Source organism: Daucus carota, chromosome 5 (genome assembly GCF_001625215.2).
Source record: "Daucus carota subsp. sativus chromosome 5, DH1 v3.0, whole genome shotgun sequence".
Classification (NCBI taxonomy): Eukaryota; Viridiplantae; Streptophyta; class Magnoliopsida; order Apiales; family Apiaceae; genus Daucus; species Daucus carota.
The window spans coordinates 37,320,486-37,346,780 of record NC_030385.2 but is presented as its reverse complement, the minus strand read 5'-3'; the positions used below and the strand labels follow the sequence as shown (position 1 = coordinate 37,346,780).

Genomic DNA, 26,295 nt, shown 5'->3' with positions numbered 1-26,295 from the left:
ACTGTATGCACGATAAAGAGGTGTAGAGCTTGCTTTTTTTGGGATATGGAAAAAAGAGAGAAAAGGAAAGTGTGAGATGATAAAATTGACTGGAGGCTGGGTTGGGTTTTGGAAGGTTGTTATTGATCATGAATAGAGGCTGTGTTGTCAAATAATTGTGGAGATTTGATCAGTTTCTTTGCGGCAACTTTTGCCAAAAGTCTTGTGTAGGGAAATCAGACATGATGGTATTTGAACATGACCTTTCCCTTTTTACTTTGCCATTCATTCTTGAGGAACGAGCACTCCTTGTCTTGTTAAAATGATTACACCTTGTGTCATGTTACATGTGTGCGAGAACACATTATTACAAGAAATATTAGAATGTATTATTATTATTATCTTTAAATAGTTCTTTATTTCTATTTATAGGAAAAAAGTCCTTATTTTTATATATCAATCAGTCTTCTAAACATTCTTGATTTATTAAAAAAATTTCATCTAACTACACTCTCTATTTTGACTAAAAAAATTTGATTTATCCAAAAAATCTCCGATAACCAGTGAATTCGTAGGTTTTCAATTATCGATTTCATGGAAATATTGAAACAGCAGATAAGAGCTATGGGTGAGCCTCATGAGAAAGGATTTGAACATGAGATTCTTATTGGCTGTGCACAGAAAAATATTGTTGATGGAGATGGATGCATCATATAAAAAACAAAGACAACGAAAAAGATGATGAGAATGGGCAAGCGTACGAATAACTTGAAGTGTGAAACAAGAATGACAGGTGCAGTACTACTTGTTATACTAGTACTGTATAAACTGTACAAGCATAGGGCTGTTCCGTCGTGTACGATGCACGTATGATATGTTTTGTTTGGTATGATTTTAACTTTAAATAATTATGATTTATGTGTACACATACATATTTAATTTTGGAGAGCAAAGTACTTGTTTAAAATCTTTGGCTTGATTGTACGCATAATTTTGGTGACCACTGTATGTGAAATACTGGTGACTACTGTACTCATTGTTGTTGCCTTTACGTTTGTGATTCCTCTTCCCAAAGTGTACCAATACTTGAATTTTATGTCTCACCAGAGGAGCTGCTGAAATAAAACTGTCCGAGAAATTATTCAAATGAAGAGGCCAGAGAGCTGCTGAAATAAAACTGTAATGGAAATTATTCAAATGAAGAGGCTGGTTTGCTCGTTAATTCAGGCATATGCGGAACTTAGAACTAGATGAACTCATTTAATTTGACGAGTTCGTTGATTCGGTCGGAGGAAAAAAACTTGGATCTCCTAGATGTTCGTTTAATTGAGTTCAAGATAATTTATTTTGCATGTTACTTATTAATAAGTGGATACCTTCCGTAGCTTAATTACTTGATTGGATAATTTTGTATTATAGATAATTTGATTAATAAAATAAAAAAATAAAATTTGATAGATTGGTTATTTGATATGAAATTAATTATTATTAAAGAATATAAAAAACTAAGTTGCTCGAAAAGGTAAATTAGTTTCTTTTATTTTAAATAAAAATATTTTAAAAGTAAGAGTAAAAAATTGGGATCTTTTTAAAAATACCCATCTGTAAAATTAGTTTTTTAAAAATACTACCATCTTTTTCATTGTTTTTAAAAATACCTTTTCATAAATTTTTTTTTTCAAAAATACAATTTGCAACTTTTGCAACCTCATTTGCAACCTTGGGCGGCGCAGCCGTAAAAGTTGCAAATGAGGTTGCAAAAGTTGCAAATGAGGTTGCAAAAGTTGCAAATAAAAATGGAAAGTTGCAACTGTTGCAACTGCAATTGCAACTAGTTCAACTGAAAACTGTAAGTTGCAAATGAGGTTGCAAAAGTTGCAAATGGGGTTGCAAATGAAGTTGCAACTGCAGTTGCAACTTTTGCAACTGCAGTTGCAACTTCATTTGCAACCTCAGTTGCAACTAAATACAACTGAAAATTATATATAGTTGCAAATGAGGTTGCAACTGCAGTTGCAACTTTTGCAACCTCAGTTGCAACTAAATGCAACTGAAAACTGTAAGTAACAACAGATGTTTGGTGTGCCCCTGGCGGGGCCATTAGATTACAATAGAATCAACTGAATGCAACCATATGCAACTGAATACAACCATATGCAACCATATATGCAATTACAAATCCTGATTTCGAGTTCCAGTTTTCAAATGTCATTTTCGACCTCATTTTCGGAATCGATATATATATATATGTATATATATATATATATCGATTCCGAAAATGAGGTCGAAAATGACATTTGAAAACTGGAACTCGAAATCAGGTTGCAACACGGCTGGCGCCGCTTGTAGTTGCAAATGAGGTTGCAAAAGTTGCAAACAGTATTTTTGAATTTTTTTTTTTATGAAAAGGTATTTTTAAAAATAATTCTGGAAGGTAGTATTTTTGAAAACAATAAAAGAAAAGGTAGGTAGTTTTGTAGATTTCCCTAAAAAATTTAAAATCCGGGATCGCCAAACATGGTCTAGATCAAATAATGTGAGAAGAGATGTAGCAACGTGTCAGCGTGTCACGGAGCTGAAGCAAATTGGTGACACGAAGGAGTTACGTGGCAGACATGCAAATGCAACAGCGTAGTATCTCATTATACAAACAATATATCCAAAGAGAGCTCTCGAATTATTTAAAATATCGAACCAAAAAAAAGTTTGTAGACAGTTGAGAAGAAAAATGGCGCAGCTGAAAGTGAGCAGAGAAGAAAAGGGGTTCGGGCTGCGGAGTGGGCACAGGATACCAGCCGTTGGTTTAGGGACTTGGCGTGCAGGTTCTCAAGCTTCTGATTCTGTCTTCACCGCTATTCTTCAGGTTTTCATGTCTTTTAGTTCTTACTTAAAAAATATAGAGTAGATTGAACAGCAGGAAGACTATAAACAAAAGCAGCTTAAATTGAAGTAGTCTAGAGACAACATTTTGAAGCTGCTGTTTGATATATTGAATGCTTGCTACAGGCTGGCTACAGACACATTGATACTGCTTGGCAGTATGGAGTTCAAGAGGAGGTTCTTTTCCACCACTCAAGTTATTGCAATTTGTTCTTGTTGATAGATAGGCTGTTCTTTTGCAAATCTGAAACATATAATGCTATGGTCCAATTCCAAATGTGATTTAGCTTGATAATACATAAGTGGTTGCAAGAAGAAAAACACTCAACTGCTTGTTATTTTATTTAATCGTATAAGGGGCACTTAATTCTACTCCGGAATGCATTAGAGCATGTTCAATGGTGATGCTACAAGTGATATTTGATGTTAATTTAATGCATAATCTTATAATGACATGAATAGATCTAAATTTAGCTATATTGCACCCACATAATGTTTAATTCTTAATTATATCTCGCCACCATTAATTATTCAAATTTCTCCATTTTTCCGAGTGCATGCTTATGTGTGGTTGTAGCAACGTCTATCATATTGCATCCATGTTTCGAATTGCACTGCAGTGTAGTTTTTTTTTTTGTGCGCGCGCGTGCACTTAGTTTATAGAAATAACATCACTTTTAGCACCATTTTTGTATACACTCTTATGATAAATTGTTTGATGCCTTGATACACTATCTTCACTGCCAAACTATCATGCAAGAAGCACCTAAATATTTTCGGATTTGGAAAAATTGATCATATCCTACTAAACTTAAAGTCTATTTCATACTAATTATCATAATTATTGTACTGAACTGGTCCGATAAATGTTTAGGTGTAATATTACTAAAACTTAATATATTAGCAAAGAAACAATGTCTTCCTGCTAACAAATTTGCTTTCGACTTTTTAGGTGGGACATTCTATCCAGGCTGCCCTGCAAGCAGGAATTGAAAGGAAGGATCTATTTGTCACATCTAAAATATGGTTAGTATGTTTTTGATTATACAGCTTATGTTTGTGAACTTCTATACTTCCAACGTCAAAGAATGCTTTATAGTTTATAACCTATCATGATCCTGGCAGTCTTTAATGAATTATACGGAGTGTTTCTTATAAGCTTGCAACAAAAAATTAGATGACATGAAAAGCATACGACTGTTTTTCCTAATGCTATTGATATTTAATAATATTGTTCTTACATTTATATAAAAAAAATGGAACCACTTCCTTTGCTTTGCTGGCTTAGTCTTTTCTCCGAATCATTTTGAAAGGCGAAAGCTTGGTTATTATTACATGATTGGTATGTTCAATTGAAATATATAAATTTATAGGTGCACCGAGTTATCACCGGATAGAGTCCGTCCAGCGCTGATGAATACACTTCAAGAACTGAAACTTGATTACCTTGACCTGTACTTGGTAACGTATAATCCTGCCGATTTATTAGTTTGTGTCAACTTAGCGATTTGTTATAGATATTTTAAATAATAATATTATTCCAAATTCAGATACATTGGCCTTTTCGCTTGAAAGAAGGTGCTGACCGACCTCCAAAAGCCGGGGACATTTTGGATTTTGACATGGAAGGGGTGTGGAGAGAAATGGAGAATCTTGTAAAAGATAAACTTGTTAGGGATATCGGTATCTGCAATTTTACTTTAAGTAAACTCAATAAGCTACTAAGCTTTGCACAAATTATGCCTTCAGTATGCCAGGTGAACATGAACTCAAACAATGCATATTCATTTGGCTCGAAGTTATCGAGAAAAAACTCCTGGATATAGTATGTTGATATTTTTTGCTACTACAGATGGAGATGCACCCAGGCTGGAGAAATGATAAGATCCTTGAGGCATGCAAGAGGAATGGGATTCATGTGACTGTAAGATAACTGAGATGTATTTTAATTTATAAATTCTATTTGATGGTTTTGAAACAGCCGATTTTAGGCATGGGTTTTGACATTTGAGAACAAAATGATGTTATTGGGCCCTGGCTATATCAATGCTGAATTGCCGGTATGAAATCAGAAACTTTTTTACACTTCTTAATTGTCTAGGCATACTCACCATTGGGTTCACAAGAAGGACGAGATCTCATCCATGATCCTCTCGTGCAAATGATAGCAGGGAAGTTGAACAAGAGTCCAGGGCAGGTTCTTGTGAAGTGGGCTATTCAGAGAGGAACCAGTGTGATACCCAAGTCGGGCAATCCCGATAGGATTAAAGAAAACATAATGGTTTTTGATTGGGAAATCCCAGAACAGGACTTCCAGGCTCTTTGCCACATAACCGATCAGGTGAATCTTGTATAATACCTTCGTCGTCTGTGGATAAAATATGGTCGATGTTGTCACATGTGCACAAGCCGCAAGTATGATGTCTAACTACGATTTCTTTTGATTGCCAGAGTATATGATGTCTAACTATGATTTCTTTTGATTGCCAGAAACGAGTATTAGATGGTGAAGAACTCTTTGTGAACAAGGCTGAAGGGCCTTTTCGGAGCGTAGCAGATGTTTGGGATCACGAGGACTAGTCTGTTCTCATGCTGGAAGAACAGGCTGTTTAATACTGTAGTGTTCTATCCTAGCTTTTTCATGATGCTTTATAAAATTAAAGTCTTAGCACTTTTAAAGCTGTCGATGTGGTCATTCGCTCTTTGTATCACTCGTTTGTGTGTAAAAACACTTTGCTGGTTGAATGATAAACAGAGTATGTTCTATGTACTCTTCTTAGACAGTTTTGTGCTTTTTATTGTTTGGATAATCGAGGGAACTGGAGGAGAAATTATAGGCAGTACTGTTCTTCACAAAAGGAAAAAACGATTGATTTTATATTCTCAAAAAGGTCTAATTATCTTTTTCCTTGTTGCAGCCCTCCTGGTGCTGTGTGTTTTTTCTGGTACTATAACGGTGTAGAACACAACATTTCTTAGCTTCATAGACATGGGTGTCACTAATCTAATGTTTACTCATATCCACATTGATCACATTTAAAGAGACTAAACCAGTTGTTCAGTGAAATGATCCCTTGTTGGTCTCCGATGATTGAGGCCATCTTGATGAGTTTCTGCAGAAGCATAATAACCCTGAGTAGCATAATTTTCTTCAAGAATAGGTGCTAGATGATGACGAGGTTTCGGTTCCCTTCTTCTTGGCAATTCAACATCTAATACAGTTTCAAGTCCATCCTCAGTCGCCGAGTCGCCATGTTCAGCATTGGGACTAAGTTCTGAATTATTTAAACTCAGTTGAGTCTTCTCCGACGAAGATCTGGTAAACTGAGGTACCTCACGTTTGAAGAACAAGCATACAGCAGCACAGTCGTCAATTTTGGCTCTTGGGTATTTGATCCTCCATGCGCGAACAGCGTGTGCCACTAGTAATCTTGCTGCAATGGATCGCTTACTCGCTGAGGAAACTATCCGAATTACATCCTCATTCGATAGTACATCCCATACCTGAGGCAAAACACAGATTAAAACATCAGAAGACTATTAATGGAACAACTGCATGTCATTACATTCTAAATTAGCTTTTCAGTAATTATTGGACATAAAATACTATCTAAATCAATTTGACATGCTCAAGTAGCTATAAAGACTGCTACACTCACTCCATCTGTTGCAAGGACCACGAATTCATCCTTTGCTGTGAGCTTTCTGTAATAGATTTCAGGAACTGATATCAACCCGAAATCTTTCAAGCAAAAATCTCCGAAAGCCCTTGCCATGGCAAGGCCAGGAGTATCTTGATCAGGCAACCATACTCGATGCACACTTGATTCCTTTTCCCTTGCAAAAACTCTACCATTACACTTCGTAATTCTCTCAAATTCACCTGAAAACAGTATACTTGCCTCAACGCATAACATCTGAAATTCTGACATAAGTATTTCATTCTTGATCAAATTGAAAAGGTGAAGTTACTAAACCTACCTGGAAGATTTGGTTTCAAGTCCACGGTGAGTTGGACAGGGATCATTTCATCTTTGTTGTCTCTTGTGCAAAGAACTGCACGAGAATCCCCCAAGTTTGCAACCAATAAATGCCTACCCTGGAAGATTCAAAACAAAAAAAATAAATGACAAAATTCACCAATATATGCACTCTAGACCTCATCACTAAGGATTGCGCAGATACTAACTCATACCTTTCTGAGCGCCGTCACTGCTGTTGTGCCACTAGAAAAGGTGTCAATTACATCATGAATGTCAAGATCCTCATCCATACCTCTAAAGGACTGAATTATACTTTGCTTAACCGAATTATAGAGAGGATCATGTTGAACATCGTTAACATCAGAGTTATTGCTGCTAAGATCATTGATTATGGTTCGCTTCAAAGTTGATGAAAGCTTTGAGGGTAAATTATCGCGCACATTCTGTGCCACTTTGTGACCTACCGGACCATGTCCATCAAACACACCACAAAATGTTGCATCTTTATGACCTACAAAGTTCTGGGAGAAGGAAAAAAAATCAAAAAGAACATCAAAAATTCGCCATAGATATTCCGTATTATATTTGTCCTGATCATACATTCTCTAATAAAAACCTCGACTATTGACAGATCCTTAAAACTTGAACCTCTTTTCTCCACAATATAGTGAATACAGAAATACACATGGATTGCTACATTATGAAAAGAGATTGATAATGTGACATTACCTCCCACACTGTCATAGCATCTTGATTATTTCCCTTTGTACCTTGTTGAGAAAACATGGACACATATTTAGAGGACCCTTTTACCCTCACTCTTGCCCCATAGTCTCCATAGGCAACATCACTGTCACCATGAATCTCTCTTTTTCCCAATTTGTGGTTCCCAACCGGGTACCCATCAACTCTTTCAACTCCAATTTGACATGAACAACATGCACCCATTTTCCTCAGATTTATTGGTGTCTGAGGACAGCAAAACAAATTTCAAAAACAATAAGACCCCAGATGGATTCACCAGCCAAAATTTAATATTTTCGAAAAAAGGCAGCTAATTTGAGGATTTCTTGCTACAAGAAATGAAGATCACAACTATTCGAAAAATACAAAATTATGGACAAGCAGTAAACATACAAATCTTGTACCTATATCTTTATGTTTAGATCATGGAAATGTTGATCATGCAACTGGAATCAAAATTGAAGGGTCAAAAGAGAGATTCATTAGGTAACAGATAGGCCATGACAACAAATTCTTTGTTTTCAAAATGGCCTATCTCTTTCCTGTTTTTTCTCTTCCCCTTTCTAAGGTAAATACATTTCTCTCCCTCATTTCTATTTGCTTTGCTAATTCTCATTTCTTTGTATTATTTATAGCTTTTGATTATATGACACCCATCTCTAACTTATGTCAAATAATCTCAAATTCTCAAACATATACTAATTTATGCTCTCCTGTTACATATGCTTGATCATATCTAGGATCCAAGTGGTCTGAGTAGTCTAGAAAATTCTAAGTGTGAGGGCTAAAATATAATTAAACAAAACAAAATTTTGCTATATTTTGTTTACCAATGACAGTTATGCAATATTAATGTTAAATTGATTGTAAATAATTTTTATAAAAAGCTAATAATTCTTGATTCAACTTATATATAGAACATTGTACTGGTAGGCAGACAACCTATGACCGCATCAACCGAAGTTAGTTAGTACGTATAGCCAACTAATTATGCATCAGAGCCTCTCATTTAATTCTATATATACACTTAGATATTTTTTTCTGACCATTTATTTACCAACATTTGTTACCTTGGACGCATGCCAGCTTACAACTGCAATTACAGGATCATCACCACATTTGCATTTAATTATTGCTTACTAAAGAAACTTGCAATCAATAAATTCTTACCAGGAGTGTTTTGTTTGATCAATGAGAGTGTATTGTGTTTGAGCAACAAGCTGATGTCGAATTTAGAAGAGGCGCCTCAGGAAAAGGCTGGTGCATCGCAACCGATGCAGGCTCAGGCAGCTGGTCCAGCACCGGTGTCTGCTGATCTCGAGAACCAGAGAGCAGTACATGATGGATTTGGGGTGGCGGCGATTGTGAACAAGTGGAATAGAGATGATAAGTTGAAGAGAGCGTCATGGGCGTTACGAGGAATCGCCTTGTTGTTTTCTTTGGTTTCATTCCTTGTCATGGCCTGTAATAAACATGGCGGTTGGGAGAACTTTGACAATTATGAAGAATATCAGTAATTCTCCCTCTCTATTCAATCTCATATGTATCAATTGTAGATACATGGATGAATGATTGTTGCATATGTATTGATCTGTTAAGTACATTACAGGTACCTTCTTGCGATAGCTATCTTGTCGACACTGTATACAGGAGCACAAGTTGCCAGACAAGTTCAGGAGCTTCGTACTGGGAAAGAATATCTTTCTCCTCGAATGCTGGTGGTCCTTAATTTCATTGGTGATCAGGTTCATAGAATATATACACGTTTGTTTGTCGTTTCAAGACGAGTAGCGTCTTGTTGAAGCAGTTGTTTAACTCTGGCTAGCACATTTTGATATCATTTCACTTATAAAAATGCAGATTATGGCGTACCTGTTGATGTCAGCAGCATCCGCGGCAGTGCCATTGACAAACAGGATGAGAGAAGGATCAGACACGATATTCACAGACTCCTCATCTTCAGCCATTAGCATGGCTTTCTTGGCATTCTTCGCACTTGCACTTGCAGCCCTTGTATCTGGATACAAACTCTGTACCTATTCTTATATCTAAACATGTCATTTCTTCTCAACTGCTTTTTGGCAGATACATTGCCTACACTTTGTATGTCTTATGTACAATGCTCTCAAGTATGAGCTCCCTTGTATCCTACAATTGTTATATTTGACAGATATGATATATTGATCTCATACACATTGCATGATGTCGCTTTGTACAGCCTAATTTGATCGATTGATGTAGGATGTATATACACTTCTGAGGAATCCATTTATACAAAAGATGTTTATAACCAAGAAAACAAATTATACATACATACATCATCATTCATTCCACTCAAAGTCATTACATATTAAGAGTATGTAAGTAGCCATACTTCCGAGCTCCATTTACACCTCATATTTAAAGCTTAGTCCTAGATGCTATAGGAAAAGAAAACTCATTCCAAAATTTAACAGGATCTGTTACATGAAAGCCGCTAAGAAGAAATATTCCTCTGTTTTTTATCTTATCGCTACAATTCACCTAGGACTTGGAAAATGTAGAACCTTGTACCTTTCTTCTGTCTTGGGCACGTCAACAGTAACAGCTCAGCTGATTAGGGCTTAAAAAGTTGGCTGTCTATCATTTTAGTAGTCTGTGTGCAGCAAATAAGAGTTGGATTGGTCTTTTACCAAAGCTTAGAAACTTCTATTCCGTGTCATCTCGTACTAGTTTCCAACACTTTGGGTCCAGCTCAGCCTGTCAACCATATACGAAAAGTTTCAGAAGTTACTAATACCGTCCTTGCGCTTTAAATAGAGTATAGGTCCTCCAATTCATTATTCACAGAACATGGCCCCACAATAAATGCATACAAGTGATTTCTTTGGAATATTTTACGTGGATTTATATCATTTGAGCCATCAATCAAGTCAACCTTCTCATCAAGGAACCAAAGTCAGGGGATAAATGAAAGTTATGCCAGTGAAAGAAAGATATACCTGGAATTCTTTATCTCTCCACTGGAAGGAACATCCACGGGCTTCTAGATATCTAAAGAAAGGTAGTGGTAACAATGAGTTGATGGATGCATGGAGCTTCACTTTTGTCAGCCCTCCACATGCCAGGAGTGCAGCACTTAATCTACTTGGGGTCAAACCCTTGACATGTAATATGGTTAAGCTTTGCAGACAGCTTAAGCTCGCTAATGTCAAGAGCCCAACATCAGTAACAGAACTGTATGACAAATTTATCTGCAAGTATACAAATAAAACAATTGTTGGATTGCAGGATTATTTTCTAAAGCAGGTCTTGTGTGGACCAGACTGGTGAACACGTTTACCTGTCGCAAGTTTTGACAGAAGTGAGCAAGCGGAACCATTCCCAAGTCATCAATACGGTAACACTTCTTTAGGTCTAGCTTTGTGAGTTGTTTGCATCCCACAGCTAGAGCTGCTAGACCTAAAGATGTAATAAGAGGGCATCCTCGACTTTCAAAGGTGTGCATCTTTGAACACTTAGACATTGATATCAAGGAGATGTCTGTGATATCATTACAATAGGCTATATTAATCATTCGAAGATTACTACAGCCATCAGAAATTGCTAAGATGCCCTTATCTGTTATTGCAGCACACCTGAAATGAAAATAGAGGTGATTTAAATCAATTAGGTAAAGATAGAGTAACCAAAACAACTGTATGAATCCGCGTGAAAGTGAATTCTGTTCAAAAAAAAAAACACAACTATAATGAATCATACAACGTGCTGAGGGGTATAGTGAATTCACATTATAAATTTGCAATGAAAAAACTTTTCTGGTCTCTTTCTTGGCGTAAAGAATGCCTCTCTCTGACAGCTTTGCTTAGTGTAGTTATGTTAGTTTTTCAAACTTGAAGATATGTTATACAAGTTTCAAATGAAGACGATTTGCAGTGATAAAATATATACTACAGATCCATTGTCATATCATCACAAGTCTTTCGATTTTAAAAATGGTAGATTGGATTTTATATATTACTAACAATGGTACAGACTAGTGACTAAAGTAAATATTAACCTGTGAAAATTATGGCTGCAAGTGATAACCTGTATAAATCAAGTTCTGTAAGTTTTGAGCAACTCATGCCAATATGTGAAAGCCCATAATCAGTTATGTTGAGACATATTCCTAGCTTTAAGCTGGACAGTTTTGAACACCTTGAGATGGATTTCAACCCTGCAAAAGACATATAAAATGAGCACTCTGCCAAAATGCATATGCTTCAATGTGTCATTCACTGCAATAAACAAAAGCCCAACCTTCATCATCGACTTCATTATCTGTAAGGTCAAGTTCCTCGAGAAAATGGCAACGCTGTCCAATCAAAACAAAAGATTCTCTTGGAACTAGGGTGCATGACTCCATCCTGAATGAGGTAAGGGAGGAGCAAGAATTTGTGATTTGGACAATGGATCTGTGAGTTATTTTGCGGCAGCATGTAATGTCTAGTTTCCTTATGTCTTTGTGTGTTGTTACAATAGATGAGAGACCTTCATCTGTCACTCCCATGCATTTACTTAAACTTAGTTCCTTCAGTGAAGCACACCAATTTCCAATGGCTTTAAGTCCACAAGGTGTAATCTGACAACCATCTAATTTGACTGACTGCAGCGTGGAACATTTTTGCAAACTCTTTGCAAGAGCAAGAGTCACCTGAACCACCAACCAAACAAATGTATAAGCTGAGAATAAATCAATTACTCCTACAGTAAAAGATAAAGAGTTTAAAAACTTACGGGAGAGCCATAAGCTAAATTCAGCTGTTGTAAAGGTTCAATGATGAGCGACTTCAAACCAACATGACTTACATTCTCACAGCTTGATATATTCAGGTTCTGTCACAGAAAACAAAGATGTCTTAACAAACAGTCAAGAGAATTGGCAAATAGATTATATCTAGGATGTTCCCATAATATCTAGAGTAATAGAAAAGTACATATAGTAAAACACATCATATATATGATTGAAATTGAAATTGAAATACATGTAACGAAACTTGTCGCTTGAGCTATATCATGCCTGGTTCAGCTTCCAATTATTAATTTGTTGTGCAATTAATTCATGTTGGCAATAGCGCAAGTAAATGAAGCCCTTTTTACTAATAAGCTTACCTTAATTGCTTTGAATCCAAGTTGAAGGTCTGCAAGGCTGTCGTCATCAATTGCGATGCATCCTTCTAAAACCAAATGCTCCAGATGTTCTAATTTCACAACTTGCTGGAGGCATTTCTCTGTGATCTGCAACAGAAGGAAAAAAGCGACCACTATTACAGAATATCAAGATCGGACAGACATGATATTTTACTTACATAATGACGTATTAGATACTGGCAGTAGTTTAGCACATAAGTATATATCCTTCGATCCAACTTTTTCTTATTATAATTTTAATCACAAGCTCATTTTTTACGCATATATAAAACTTTCACTGATCTTCTCTTAACAAACATAGAATTACTATTTGTGCAATATCACCGAATCCGACAGAACATAGGTAACAACATCTTGATATGATAATTGCATCTAAATATACACATAAGGTGACCCATTACTAAGCATGATACTAATAAAGTTTAACACACACAAAAACATTCATAAGCTAAAGAACTAAAATCATTAATTACCGGCAAGTAAGATAAATCCAAGCTCTGCATCTCCTTACACTTAACAGCAATCAAACCAACCCCTAAATCCCCAACACCCAAACACCATCTCAAGCTAAGAAACCTCAAATTCCTACACCCAACAGCAACACATCCAATCCCTATATCAGTAATCAATTTACACCTAGCCAAACACAGCCTCTCTAAATTCTTGGCCTCAGCTAAAGCAGCCAAGCTCGAGTCTTTCAAATCCTCAGCATTAGACAAATCAATATCAACCAAACTACTGCAATTCTTGACCAAACTGGACAAGCCCAGATGAGTAAAAGACTTTGATCTTGAAAGATTGATTGACCTCAACATTTTCTTGTAAATTAAAGCTATACCCATGAGAGATTCATCAGTGATACGTGGACATAGAGACAAATCAAGATCAGTAATGCAAGGATATCTATTCAAAATCTTGGGAAGATGCTTTGAATGAAGAGGCTTAAGGGTCTTTCTGTGTAAAGATTCAAGCTTGTGAAATGATTTGCAGACAAGAGAGAAGGACTTTGAGTCAAATGGGCTGTCTTGTAAATGATCAAGAATCAAGAAAACGAGTTCCTCAGAAACAGAACCAAAAAAATCAAGATTTGATTCTGGGCTTGCTCTTTGCCTCTTCATTGCTTCAAAGTTTAAGTCTTTATGGGTTTTGAAGTGGCCCAGATGTTCAAATTGTGTAATCTAAGAACACAAAGATATAAATAGAACTCAACTGTATATGTATATATGACTCCAAATTTGTTAATTATCGAAGAGGTGATATGTGTGTTAATATATTATAAGAGCTTCGAAATTTAGGTAGAGAGATGTAAGGTTTATTGTGAAGTAACAGTTCACAGGAGAAGACTACAGATTTGTGGAGCTGATAACTGAGTGAGGGAGGAAGAAGAATATAAAATCACCATTCTGCCCCTCTTGCTTTTCCTCAATGTTTGGTCAAATCATGATTTCTTGACTAAAATTACAATATTGCCCTCTTTTAGAATCTTCACAAGAACAAAAAAGAGGGTATTAATTTAATTAAAAGGGCATTGAGGTAATAATGATGATAAGATAGTACACATAAGTACAGCAATGAATGGTATAACTTGTAAATATAGAGGGATATAGGGGTATAATTGGAAAAAGGGTAGGTCATTGTCATGGGGACATGGGTCACAACTCACAACGAAGACTCCTTTCATTTGGTGGAGAAATTATGTGAGGAAGGACATAACTGAGTGCGGCATGTACGAACCCTCCCTTTTACGTATTTTTATATGTTTTAATTAAATAAAATACTTAAATTTTAATAAATAAATAGCAATTTGAAAGATAAAGTATTCTAAAAATTGGTATTCTGCATCAAAGAATTTAGGTAAAGATCGCACGCATATTAGGTAATAAAGTAAAGTATAATAATATATAAACTTTAGTTTGGTTTAGTGCTATTGCTATATTATAAAAAGAATAAGAATAAAATAATATGCTGAGAAATTTAGACAAAAGGAAAAATATATATATAGATAGAAATGTTGCGGAATTGTAATGGGTGACGCAGGGCCGTACTTATTAATTGGTCTAAATGGTCGTCCTGGTTGTACCTGATAAGAACGGAATTGACTTTATGTGATATATGTGCGTGGTAATGAGTATATACGTACAAGCACATATATTATTTTTATGTTGTGTGTGGTGAGCTGTGAGCTGTAGCCTGTGAGCATATGGTGGGTGGTTCACAATACTTTGTAAAGGCAACGCAAATTTGACTAAAAATAGTAATATATTGTTTGGTTGTAAGGTTTCGTTTGGGGTGTGTGCTATTAAAAAAAAAAAGCTGTTAAAAAAGTGTTCTTTTATAAATATTAAAAAAAATATTTATTATATAAATAAGATAATTATTTATTAATTTCTTTAATTCTTACATATTTTGAGTTATAAAATAGAAAATTATTTTGATGAAATACATGACAGTTTTTCATAAAACTTGAAAAAATCTGAGAAAAAATAAATAAAAACTACTATTATTTGAAAAAATGACTTTTAAATTTAACAAACAATTTTCCCAGTCAGCAATACTCTGGTGGGCTATTTTTGGGGACGGCATCTTCTCTGTTTCATTCATCGTTTTCCTGTGTAAATATTTTATGGATGAATATAAATTTCCGCGCTATCATGGGCGTTTCCTCAATTTCTGATGCTTACGGATGAGAGTGTTGTTTAAACAAATCTCACCGTAAACAATTTCTGTGACATAGATTTATCATCTAAATTATCTAATCACATGTCAGGGGAATAAATGGGGAATTGGAATAATCTTCTTCTTTTTTTTTTTGACAGCGGGAATTGGAATAATCTGATGCATGATGATTCGTGCATTATTCATTTCTACAAGGCGATTTGGTTTATTTCTTATGTTCCGTTTAATCTTCATTACTTTTGTAAATACTATATGATCTTATATTAATGAATTACTTTATAGTCTGTAAAAGAAAGGTGATTATAAATACATAACCAAAACTATATTTTCAAAATTTTCCTCAAATCCTGTTGATATGATTAGTTCCGCTCACACTAATAATAATAATAATAATAAACCTCATGTATACACATAAACCGCCCAATTAATATCAGCAATATGTGAGCCGTGTAGCAAATTGAGAAATATTTTTAATAAGATTTCTAATCACTGATCGATGTCACCTGTTGTGTACCTGTTCCAGAATTCCCAACTCTATTAGTGGGGAAACACCCTTTACATTAATTCAGTGACAGCATTGAGATGGAAAGGAAATTCTACTTATCTGATAAAACAACGAACTTCTAAAGACAAGTATCAAGAATTCAAGGTCTTTCTTTACTGGCAGGATTGATCCGATTGTTGAGAATGCAGCAAAGACCTGCAAATCATTCAAAGAGTGATGAGATCAAAACTATCAAGGGCACCCAAAACCTGTGAACACAATTAAGTTTATTTTTCTCGTTGCTCAAATCATAATCCCAACTTAACAATTTAAGCTTACAGACATTTTGACAATTTCAAATATAAGAATAGAAGTCCAAGTCACCATCAGCAAATTCGATTATTAGCATAGCTGTTATGCTAGGTGGAGACAATAGACATTGTTCAAGATTATGTTCTTCTATTGTGTCCCTTGTATACCAGGTACTCTGGCGGTATGATGAGTCTCACAGGTAGCAAATGCAACACAAGAAGTTATTAGTATCGCCACGTATGTAGGCAACTGGTCCAGTTCTTTCCTACCATCATGCATTTGTTGCAGCACAATCAAAGCCCTCAAGGCCTCAACATATAGGTAGCTCATTTAATGCTTGAATACACTCTTTAAAATTTACTACTACACGTTTAGACAGATAATGTTTCAACTGTTCTGAGTGAACTTTACACTGACATTGACTTACAGAATGACTCTTGACAGATTTTTTTGTTTTCTTGTCAAGGGTTTCAGACCAGTCACTTGCATAGATGACACAAACACAACTGTGGCTTTACCGAGCTTTTATAAGGCACGCTGCTATGCATTGCCAAATCATCCACAATCCGAAACTTATTTTAAAACTACACACATTTAGGTTTTCGGATAGTGGCAACTGGAATCCCTTTAGAAAACAATGACTAAATGTTCACGGCAAATGCAATGTCATGTAAGTACTATTTTAGTCATATTTTCTGTATGGATTTAGTTGATAAAAATATCTCAAGATTAAACTAATATTCTTATGCATGTCAGCTAGCCACTAACTGAATAAGGACAGAGTGTAGAATGAATAATTACAAGCACCAATTAAATCCTGGAGGAATATGCAGGACAGCCCTCAAGGTTAAACTGCAAAAAAGTCGCCTATACTCATAGAAGCATACGAGTCTGCTGCTAAAACCACATCTTCATTCTTTGGGTATTATTTGAGTCATTGTCAGTGCCTGAATTCATGTTTCTTTAACGTGCACGATTTGAGTCTTAAGAGATTAAAATATTACAAAAAAATCATGACTAATAATGATGGTGTATTATATGGACTACAACAGGCTAATATGTCAAATATAGAGAAAGTGTCACAGTACACTGCAAGAAGCTTATCAGTGATAGAAATAGCAAGTAAATTACTCCCGCACATAAAGCAGTAACCAATATATAGGAAAAACAGGACAGTTGCACATTCCACCACATTTACTCACAGCCTCTCTCCCATAATTGATGTATTTAGTTCAAGCAAGTAATACTCTACATGCTAGACATTTATTAGATGTGCTTATTAAACTATTATTGACGGTGTTTAGTCTTTGGTGTGAGAAATGCCTTTCTTATTATTCTTCTGAGCCTCAACTCATAGGTTTTCCCACAAATTTAGCCTGATAGCAGATATATATAGTCTTCAATAAATAGGAAATGGTCCAATACTGTGACTATCTAAGTTATTGAGCGTGGCAATAAGCCAATAACAGATCAGCAGCATTGTAGATCATGCTACTAGCCTGTACAAGCGTTTACATGTCTAGATGGACCGAAACTTCTTAAAACTATCATATTTGCAAATTCAAGATGAATCTATACTCGTTTTAGCAAGCTAAACCCTCTTTTAACAGTGCCTCACAGTACCAAATCTGGTTTCACCCTAAATTCCTAACCATATAATTCTATCTATATTTTCTTTTTATATATATATATATAGGGAAGTGCTCAAATACAAACTAAGTTAGTGTACAAACTACAAACTCAATATAAGCCCTTGGATGAATCTAATCCAATGGCCCCGCAGGGGCAACCAAACACCAGTTAATATACACCCTGTCACACATGATCCGCAGATTCCCCTCCGTTTTTAATTTGAATTTTCCCGTTAATCGGTGAACTTTTTTTGAAATCCGACTTCACTGTATTTTTGTTCATCTCGCAACGATCAATTTCCATACCATATGTGCTATATTTCGATTTGATTTAGAGACTTTTTAATTTTAGTTTGTAGTTTGTACGCTAAGATGGTTTGTACCAGAGTAGGACCCTATATATATATATATATGTATGTATGTGTATATATATATATATATTTATTATATCTTATTATTACAGACCGAGACTCCTATTAACCTATACAGGTTCCCCCCCCCCCCCCCCCCCCCCCCCGACCCCCACTCAAATTATTTAAAATCCTATTATAATGAAATTCTATATACGTCTTTTTCCTGTTTACTTATATTTTTTAATTTACACAAGGATTTTCACATATAGTGTCATTTTAACCACATATTTCTATATATGTATTCTTTTTATGTCTATTTTAACAATTCTATTACTAAAGCCCAAGACTTCTCTTACACTACAATTCTACAGTTTTTTTTTTTTGGAAAGTATTTGACTTCTATTATAATTGTAACATAAACTTTTTTTTTGTGTGTGCTTTCCATATGGGGTTAATGCTCCATTTTATCAATGAAGCGAACACTATCTTACAAGTAGCTTACCAAGAGAAAAAGCTTACAATCACATTACTAGATTAATCATAACTTGCAATCGCACCACTGAATACCGAAACAAATTCACAACTGTTAAATATTCGACTTTTAACAGAATTCATTAGTTTTTGCCATATGTGCGCCAGATATGATGTCATATCAGATCTAGGTTGATTCACTTTTAGTCTTTTACAAGAAATCATGAATTTGATAATTATATACACACATTTTACACACACATATATAATGTAAATTATGAGACAGCTTCAATCTTGAGAATTATATACATATGTAAACTACTCTTAATTGTTAGATGTGATTAGGTGAGGGTGTGTTTTCTCAATAATTTATAGGTCACTAGCCTATGTATGTATAGTATATATATTGTATATGTATATGTATATAAAAATTGGCTGATTTGAAGTGGGATGATTGAAATCTAAGCAAAATCCACTCTTCAATCGAATTTTGTATTGTTGTGTTCTCCAATTTCAAACTCATGTTCTTCAAAAAGCGACAAGCGCCAAGCCAGAAAAAGCGTTTCCAAAACCTTTCCTAAACGTATCATACTCTAAGTGCATATACTGTTTTTCTAGTACACAGTCCTATTGACAAAACACTCATAATGAAAATGTATAAAACTGCATCAGCATATCTCAATATCTCATGATTTTAAGACTTAAGAGGACATGATGAGGCCTTCTCGCTCTTCCACAATGAATATTTTATGACGAGCAAACATAAGAGAAGACTTATGTTTTACAAAAAGCATTTAAAGGAATCCTGGAGAAGCTTTTACTTGGACACTTGTTAGCGCAAAAGAGAGCAATATAAGATATTTGACAAGACACAGACACATCAATATAGTCTTCCTACATGTGATTCTACAATATCAAAACCCATAATACTGCATTGAACCTAATAAAGTAAAGTGTGTCAGCTGTCTAGTGAGAACGGCAACACAATTCACAGTTTTGTTTGCAAATTGGCGATGAAAATACCAAAGCCGCATGGACACGGACATGTCGAGGCAAAAGAATAAAATTATAAGGAAACAAAGAGCAAATGAAGTAAATGTACTTCAATAGCCTACTCTAAGGTGAAAACTTAACTTACTTCATGAAAAGGATTTTGTGCTCAATAGTGCTCAAGAATCCTCTAACAAATCTTCGGAATCAGAATCACTTGCATTGTAACCTGAAAAGTACAGTCAAAGGTGGTTAAACACTTTACAAACAAACATATAACCATGTATGTGCGGCCATGTACTGGCAATATTACAGAGGAAGATATTAAGATTACCAGGGCGCTTATTGCTAACTTTCCAAACTGAAGATCTAACTCTAGAAGCTCTTGTCATCCATAATTTTGCCTGATTAACAGAGTATAAAAATATTATAACTAACAATATTCTTGAGAGTAAAAGAAAGTAAGGACTTAAAATAGCGCAAAACTTATTGCAGTGATAAGAAGGCGCAGAAATTATATCTGTAATATCTGGTACTTTTTCGAAATTTGATTTATATATCCAAAATAGTTAAAGAAAATATTAACATTCTTGACTTGATGTTTTTAATGAGTTCAAGGTTGTCAACAAGTAAATAAAAACCTTCAAGTAAGTGGGAAAAAAGACTTTAATTATAGGTTCAGCTTGCTTTTATGAAAAATCGAGGAGGTCAAATGATTAAGTAACAAACAAAAAAGCATAATACAGAAGAAAAGAGACAGAATAAAAGAAAAAAGAGACCAGCTAAATTCAAAAAGAAAAAAAGAAGAGAGATCTAAAAACATAAATATAGAGTTCATTAAAGAAAATGGAAACAGGGGATCGGGGAAGGGAAAATAAAGAGGAATCATGATTTATTTTTATAACTGTATTCGGCACGTGACAATTCATTTCAAGATTAATTTTCCACACACCAAGGCAAGTCATGATCTAAACTCTAGTTGTCATATTAATTCAAATAATATATTTGATTTCTTCAGAAATATAAATAGTATGTGCTGTAAAAACTGTATCATTTAAGATTATGTAGATTACATACTGTAGAATCTACGCAATTCTTTTATTTTATCGAAAATAGTTATATAATGAAACATCGAGAATATTTTATTGGACCAATTAATTGCGTATAAGTCCGGAATTTATAGAAACCTCTAAGGTCGATGCACTAATGATCCCTATTCGAGCTTGTGCATTTTCCATAGCATTGTTAACGAACATTGAATCATAGTAAAGCAACCATAGTAAAAGATTATGGGATAAACTTTTATTAACTTATTGTATATATAGGTTCAATATTATGAATCCTAAACTCAAATTTTATTATGCAACTTAGATAAAGCTGGTTATAGACTTTTAGCTATGAAAGTTTATATAGCTATGAAAGGTTCAAATTTCATTTGAATCTTTATGACTGTGTGGTTTCTAACTTTTAGGTTGTGAAAAAGGGTTGGATTCTCCACTAGGAATGAGACCCTTTATGAGGTTTCTAAAAATCATATCTGAGTGGACTTGACCCGTAATCACTCAGTCTATTGTGGAGTCAAAGTACGTTTGTGCACCCAAACAAGTGGGTATAAGAGCTTAGGTTTTTATGATATGGGCTTCCAGAATGGACCTGTAAAAAGCTAGGAGGGCACTTGCATCATGGGCAGGTCACATGCGATAGAGGCAAAATTCAGTTAATCTCGAGCCCGATCTATGCAGGGGAAGATTGTTGGGTTTGTTAGGTAATACAGTATAAACTATCCTAAATAGCCTCATTCTATGTTATCCCGACTCTTCATCTTGCCTCCGAGTACCAATGTCGGACACTCGTACATGGGTATGGACCCTCCTACACTTATTTTAGGCCAAAAACATGTAAAATTTTCAATTGCCTAGTCCGACAACAGAACACGTATAGATGTGGGACACTTTTAGCCGAGTCCACATAAGTCGTAACATAGGTCTCATTTGGTCAGCTATCAATGCCTATTCACCCCTCCCCTATGAGGTACAACTGTGCATTAACATCTTTAAACTATAGTATGTTGAGAAACGCACAATCTTGATACAGCCCTAACTTCTCAAAACTATAGTGTGTTGTTTTCATACTCAATTATAGAGAACCATAACAACAGAAAAGGGTAAAAAGTTACTAGCATATCACATATTCCCATCACAATCAACCCATATCATTTCGAAGTACATAACTACATATATATGAATATATAAACCACCTACCAATAAGCATCAGCAAATAGAAAACAGAAGGCAAATTGACACGACCAAGAACCATATGTGAATAAATAATTTAATTTTGAAACTGAGGATATAAAATAGACCTTCTGGGCATCCATAGGAACACCATAACCAGTATTATACATCTGAGAAACCAAGACTTGCATAGAAAGATCCCCTGATTTTGCTTCTTTAAGTGTTTCTTGAAACCAACGTCTCACACAATCTGAGACAACCTGAGACAGAGCCAAGCTCTTCCTCTCACTGCTACTACTACTCTCTCCCATTCTTTCTATATGGGTCTGACCCTAATGCTTGTCTACCACTTTTGAAGCTGTAGATACAATACTACATACAACTCGGGAAGCCGAGGAAAGCAAAGCTGAGTTGAGTTTTGTCTTTTGTTGTTTGTCTGTGTTTGGTGACGTGATTCTGGTTCTAGTTGTATAGTAGAACACAATTTTAAATTCTTGTGGGGCTTCTTGATGGGCCATGTCCACCTCAGATACAGGCCAAGTACAATGGGAAATCTGGTTACTGATTTAAGGGTTGTAAAGAGTCAATGATGTATCTAGTGTGTGGGCCTTGGTAGATTAGGGCGTTGGGCCAATATATAATATTGGCCTACTTGCCAGGTGTTAGTTCATGATTACCGAACTACAGTCGCTGTCATATCCGGGTTAATGGATCGGATTTGGAGGGGTGTAAACCTGTATTGCTCGCTGAATTGAATTGTGTACGTTCACTCTGTTAAAAAAAATTTTGATAAAAGTTAAGTATCATTAAGAAAAAAATAATTTAAAAAATATTATGCAACATTATTTTAAAAGAATCTTAAAAAACATGTCAAAAAATAACGTATACAATTGAATTAGACGGGAGGAGTATCTATTTATTTTATCGAATTTGGATTGGGTGTAAATGATTTTTTTAACATGATACATATTTGAATTCGTTATGATAATCCGTAAAAACTCAGAGTTTTTGAATCTGTTTAGTAATTTTAATTTTTTTTCAAAATATTCGAATTAATTCCAAATATATACTTAGATAACTTGATCTAATTTATAAAAAATTAATCAAATATTAAAAATTGAAGTATGTGGATACTGGTATGGAAACAGGAAAAAGATTTATAGCTATGAGATCCACAAAGGAGGCAAAGCTGGAGAAGGAGCAAAGAAGCCACGGCCCACAGGAGTTAAGGCAGGTACATGTATGAATTCCGGGAAAAACAGAGGCAAAAGTCTTGATCGGAATCCTTAAATGTGAACATTGACCGTGGAATATTGACTCAGAATATAGTAGTACTCTAACTCATACTCATAAATTTTTGCTTTCTGTTCAACCTTAAAAGTACGACTTCCACACGGAGTACGTACTATTACTGACGTGCTGTTTGTTTTGGAGGAGGCGAAACTATTTTCTGACTTCTGTTTTTCTTATTTTATTTGTGTAAATAAGTAGAAGCTTTTTCAAGAAGATGAGAATGCTAACTTCCCTCTCAGAGTTTGTGTTTTTTTCCAAACACTTTCTTAACTTATTTACTTCTAACTTCTGATTCACTTACTTTAAGAAAGAAATCACCTTTTTTTTTTTTACAAATATGGCTTATAGCCTTACGGGGTGTATTCGATTGGGATTTTAATAGATTGTTTTTGGTCTATAGATTTTAATGGATTGTATGAGATTTTGATTTTGTGCTGATTCTTGATAAAATGTCGTAGAGTTGATGGGATTTAGGTACAATGCTTCAAAATCCCATTGATTTTGGTGGGATTTCAAAAAACTTAAAACACACTGAAGAATACCACAAAATCCATCATTTTATGAAATGAAAAAAAATCCATCAGCATTTGAATATCATCAGATTTTAATGGATTTTAAACAATGCCAATTGAATACCATCGGATTTTAAAGCATAATTTAAAATCCCAATTGAATACCACCAAATTTTATAGCATAATTTGAAATCCCAATTGAATACCTCAAGATTTTAATGGATTTCAAACAATCCCAATCGAATACCCTCGGATTTCATGAATGCAAAAAAATGCTTTAAAATCTCAATCCAATACACCCCTCTTAGAGCAAGCCCAATGCAATTCCCCTGTATTTTAAATCTATATATACAACTCAAGAAGAGAGAAAGATTGCACTAATAAATAACAGAAAAATAAGAGGAGATATGAGCTGGTGTGCATTGGAGTTGCTCTTACAAATGAGTATCTGTTCTACGAAACTCTCGAGGTGAGCCAGGGTCGAACCAGGACCTGAGACGACAGAGGATAAGCTCTTAACCACTGAGCTATCCAACCGTGCTCAAACGGCTCCCGAATCTTATAAAGATTCATTCAATAGTTTCCTTCCTTGCTTCTTCCCTCTATTCACAAACACAAAGGAGGACGCAGCAGGATTACTAATTTACTGCTAGACGCAAGTGGTGAGGAGTGAGGACCGACGAAAACAGTTGTCAATGTACCTTAATGTAAAATCAATTGTCTAGCACTCTAACACACAAACAGTGGCGGAACCAGAGGGGATGCTAGAGCCCCCCTAACCTCGAAAAAACAATGTATATTTTTTTTCAGCCCCTGCTGAATTAGTGTGATGTTAGTATAATTTTTTTTAGCCCCCGCTGAATTATAAATGTCATAGAGAAATATTTTATACAAACTCCTTAACTTTTCTCTAAAAATAATATAAACAATCAACTCTTAACTATTTAAGAAGTAAATTACATAATATCTCCAACAATATTCCCTACATGCGCTCTCTATCTATATCTGCTAGGAGTTTGTTAGAGTTCATTTCATCTCTATATTCTTCAAATTTAGGCTAAAGAGCCCATATGAATAATCTTTTGGACATGCTCTCAGCCTCTCATAAGTCATATGCACACATTGACACTACCCTAGAGTTCTTTTGATGAAAGTTTTCTTCGCAATTACTAATGATTTGCTCTTTGGATCCTAGGAATTAATTTTATAGGAATTAATTGACACTAGCCTAACATAGAGCTACTATTTTATATTTGCTCTTTGGATCCTAGGAATTAATTTTTTGCCTTGCACAATTTTATCCAAAGGATATCTCTTTACTAGACCTGGAGTTGTTATCAAATGAGTTAGACAAGTTTATCTATGATGTGAGAGCGGATAAAGATTAATCCGGACTTCAAAGTATAAGAAATCTTTATGTCATGACGGTTAAGACACACGGACATACTGCTTATCTCTTAGTTTATCTTCTGGTTGAGTTAGCTCTAGTTTTACCTGTTGTCATTGCTATTGTTGAGAGAAATTTTTCTGCTATAAAACGATCAAGACTTATTAGCGTGATAGGATGAGAGATGCATGATAGTATGATGATATATATCGAGTAAGCTATTTATGCAAGTACAGATGAAAAAATATTTCAGCCCCCCTAACTATTACTCCTGGTTCCGCCACTGCACACAAATATAGTTTAAGTAAAACCATGTCTATTTAATGACTGAATATCCAATAAAAAGATGACAAGTGAAATGAAAAAATTTTGAGAAAATTCTTGGGATACATTTTCCTTCTAGATAATAATATTAGCCACAAAAGTGGTCATTAATCACATTCAACGTAAGAGTAAATAACTACCAATAACCAGTGTTGTAAAAAGCGGGAATCGGACTTAATCGGTGAAGGCACCGTCTAGCGATTAATCGGATAATCGGAGATTAATCGGAGTGATTAATCGGATCATTAATCGTAATCAATTTAATATTATTTTTTAAATAATATATATTAATATAATTATATATAGTATAAATTTATAGTCATATAAAATCAAAAGATTAATGATTTTTTATAACACAAAACATGCCTTTATATACATAATTTGATTGAATCTGCGAAGGAAGATATTGCAAATTTATGTAATTAGAGTTTAAAGTTAATATTGAAAGAGTGAAAGGTAATAAAACAACTTTAATTTATGTGTTTTGTCATTTCCGTGCCTTTTGTTTTATTTAAAATTAAATTTTAGAATTTTAAGATTTTTTTATTTTTTATTTTTAATTTTTTTAAATTCACCGATTTTTGACCGACTTTTTCCGATTAATCCCGACTTTTGACCGATTAATCCCGATTTTCACAAAAAACGATTTTTTCACCGATTAACGCTTAATCGAGACGGTGGCCGACCGAACAGCGATTAATCGGCGATTAATCCCGATTAATCGCCGACTTTTAGAACACTGCCAATAACGATAATATCATAATAATAAAAAATATCAAATTTGATACCTCAAATTTACAGAAATTGTCTGTATTTAGTTACGTGAATGTGTGACATTGAACTTATTAAAAAAAATTGCCGCCTTAGCTA

The 26,295-nt window shown here is 34.7% G+C and overlaps 5 protein-coding genes across 6 annotated transcripts; 2 read left to right on the top strand and 3 right to left on the bottom strand.

The window, feature by feature from the left end:
* The first annotated feature begins 2,654 nt into the window (after positions 1-2,654).
* On the top strand, positions 2,655-5,614 carry LOC108222477 (aldose reductase). Its single transcript, XM_017396399.2, has 8 exons — positions 2,655-2,842; positions 2,986-3,036; positions 3,812-3,885; positions 4,233-4,320; positions 4,410-4,616; positions 4,712-4,783; positions 4,961-5,200; positions 5,350-5,614. Exons 1-8 carry the CDS (start codon positions 2,708-2,710, stop codon positions 5,437-5,439), a joined length of 957 nt encoding a protein of 318 aa, XP_017251888.1. The 5' UTR covers positions 2,655-2,707; the 3' UTR covers positions 5,440-5,614.
* Positions 5,615-5,703: 89 nt separating this feature from the next.
* LOC108221077 (probable protein phosphatase 2C 65) lies at positions 5,704-8,891 on the bottom strand. Of its 2 annotated transcripts, none has more exons than XM_017394978.2 (6): positions 8,757-8,891; positions 7,572-7,811; positions 7,055-7,363; positions 6,841-6,958; positions 6,519-6,742; positions 5,704-6,363 (listed from the first exon to the last, which is right to left on the bottom strand). In XM_017394978.2, exons 2-6 carry the CDS (start codon positions 7,788-7,790, stop codon positions 5,905-5,907), a joined length of 1,329 nt encoding a protein of 442 aa, XP_017250467.1. In that variant the 5' UTR covers positions 7,791-7,811; positions 8,757-8,891; the 3' UTR covers positions 5,704-5,904. The 2 variants fall into 2 exon arrangements, with proteins under 2 accessions (XP_017250467.1, XP_017250466.1); XM_017394977.2 differs by lacking the exon at positions 8,757-8,891 and adding an exon at positions 7,991-8,332.
* LOC108221078 (CASP-like protein 4B1) lies at positions 8,356-9,781 on the top strand. Its single transcript, XM_017394979.2, has 3 exons — positions 8,356-9,099; positions 9,196-9,331; positions 9,447-9,781. The coding sequence occupies exons 1-3, from the start codon at positions 8,666-8,668 to the stop codon at positions 9,636-9,638; spliced, it is 762 nt and encodes a 253-aa protein (XP_017250468.2). The 5' UTR covers positions 8,356-8,665; the 3' UTR covers positions 9,639-9,781.
* Positions 9,782-9,854: 73 nt separating this feature from the next.
* LOC108223788 (F-box/LRR-repeat protein 3) lies at positions 9,855-15,044 on the bottom strand. The gene is made up of 8 exons (XM_017398209.2): positions 13,232-15,044; positions 12,720-12,845; positions 12,345-12,443; positions 11,868-12,261; positions 11,655-11,784; positions 10,909-11,203; positions 10,568-10,819; positions 9,855-10,325 (listed from the first exon to the last, which is right to left on the bottom strand). The coding sequence occupies exons 1-8, from the start codon at positions 13,874-13,876 to the stop codon at positions 10,275-10,277; spliced, it is 1,992 nt and encodes a 663-aa protein (XP_017253698.1). The 5' UTR covers positions 13,877-15,044; the 3' UTR covers positions 9,855-10,274.
* A 768-nt stretch (positions 15,045-15,812) lies between these two features.
* LOC108220590 (uncharacterized) lies at positions 15,813-22,367 on the bottom strand. The gene is made up of 4 exons (XM_017394392.2): positions 22,038-22,367; positions 20,010-20,079; positions 19,824-19,904; positions 15,813-16,134 (listed from the first exon to the last, which is right to left on the bottom strand). Exons 1-3 carry the CDS (start codon positions 22,218-22,220, stop codon positions 19,855-19,857), a joined length of 303 nt encoding a protein of 100 aa, XP_017249881.1. The 5' UTR covers positions 22,221-22,367; the 3' UTR covers positions 15,813-16,134; positions 19,824-19,854.
* Between the last annotated feature and the right edge of the window lie 3,928 nt (positions 22,368-26,295).

Coding starts and splice junctions, on each gene's coding strand:
- LOC108222477 (XM_017396399.2), top strand. CDS start 2,708: ATGGCGCAGCTGAAAGTGAGCAGAGAAGAAAAGGGGTTCGGGCTGCGG. Junction 4,321..4,409: donor ATTACCTTGACCTGTACTTG/GTAACGTATAAT, acceptor TTCCAAATTCAG/ATACATTGGCCTTTTCGCTT. Junction 4,617..4,711: donor TTATGCCTTCAGTATGCCAG/GTGAACATGAAC, acceptor TTGCTACTACAG/ATGGAGATGCACCCAGGCTG.
- LOC108221077 (XM_017394978.2), bottom strand. CDS start 7,790: ATGGGTGCATGTTGTTCATGTCAAATTGGAGTTGAAAGAGTTGATGGG. Junction 7,364..7,571: donor ATGCTATGACAGTGTGGGAG/GTAATGTCACAT, acceptor TCCTTCTCCCAG/AACTTTGTAGGTCATAAAGA. Junction 6,959..7,054: donor CAGTGACGGCGCTCAGAAAG/GTATGAGTTAGT, acceptor TGAATCTTCCAG/GGTAGGCATTTATTGGTTGC.
- LOC108221078 (XM_017394979.2), top strand. CDS start 8,666: ATGCCAGCTTACAACTGCAATTACAGGATCATCACCACATTTGCATTT. Junction 9,100..9,195: donor GACAATTATGAAGAATATCA/GTAATTCTCCCT, acceptor AGTACATTACAG/GTACCTTCTTGCGATAGCTA. Junction 9,332..9,446: donor TTAATTTCATTGGTGATCAG/GTTCATAGAATA, acceptor ATAAAAATGCAG/ATTATGGCGTACCTGTTGAT.
- LOC108223788 (XM_017398209.2), bottom strand. CDS start 13,876: ATGAAGAGGCAAAGAGCAAGCCCAGAATCAAATCTTGATTTTTTTGGT. Junction 12,444..12,719: donor TTGGATTCAAAGCAATTAAG/GTAAGCTTATTA, acceptor TTTCTGTGACAG/AACCTGAATATATCAAGCTG. Junction 10,820..10,908: donor TCTGTCAAAACTTGCGACAG/GTAAACGTGTTC, acceptor GTATACTTGCAG/ATAAATTTGTCATACAGTTC.
- LOC108220590 (XM_017394392.2), bottom strand. CDS start 22,220: ATGGGAGAGAGTAGTAGTAGCAGTGAGAGGAAGAGCTTGGCTCTGTCT. Junction 20,080..22,037: donor TTCCTATGGATGCCCAGAAG/GTCTATTTTATA, acceptor TCTGTTAATCAG/GCAAAATTATGGATGACAAG. Junction 19,905..20,009: donor AGTTAGCAATAAGCGCCCTG/GTAATCTTAATA, acceptor TGTACTTTTCAG/GTTACAATGCAAGTGATTCT.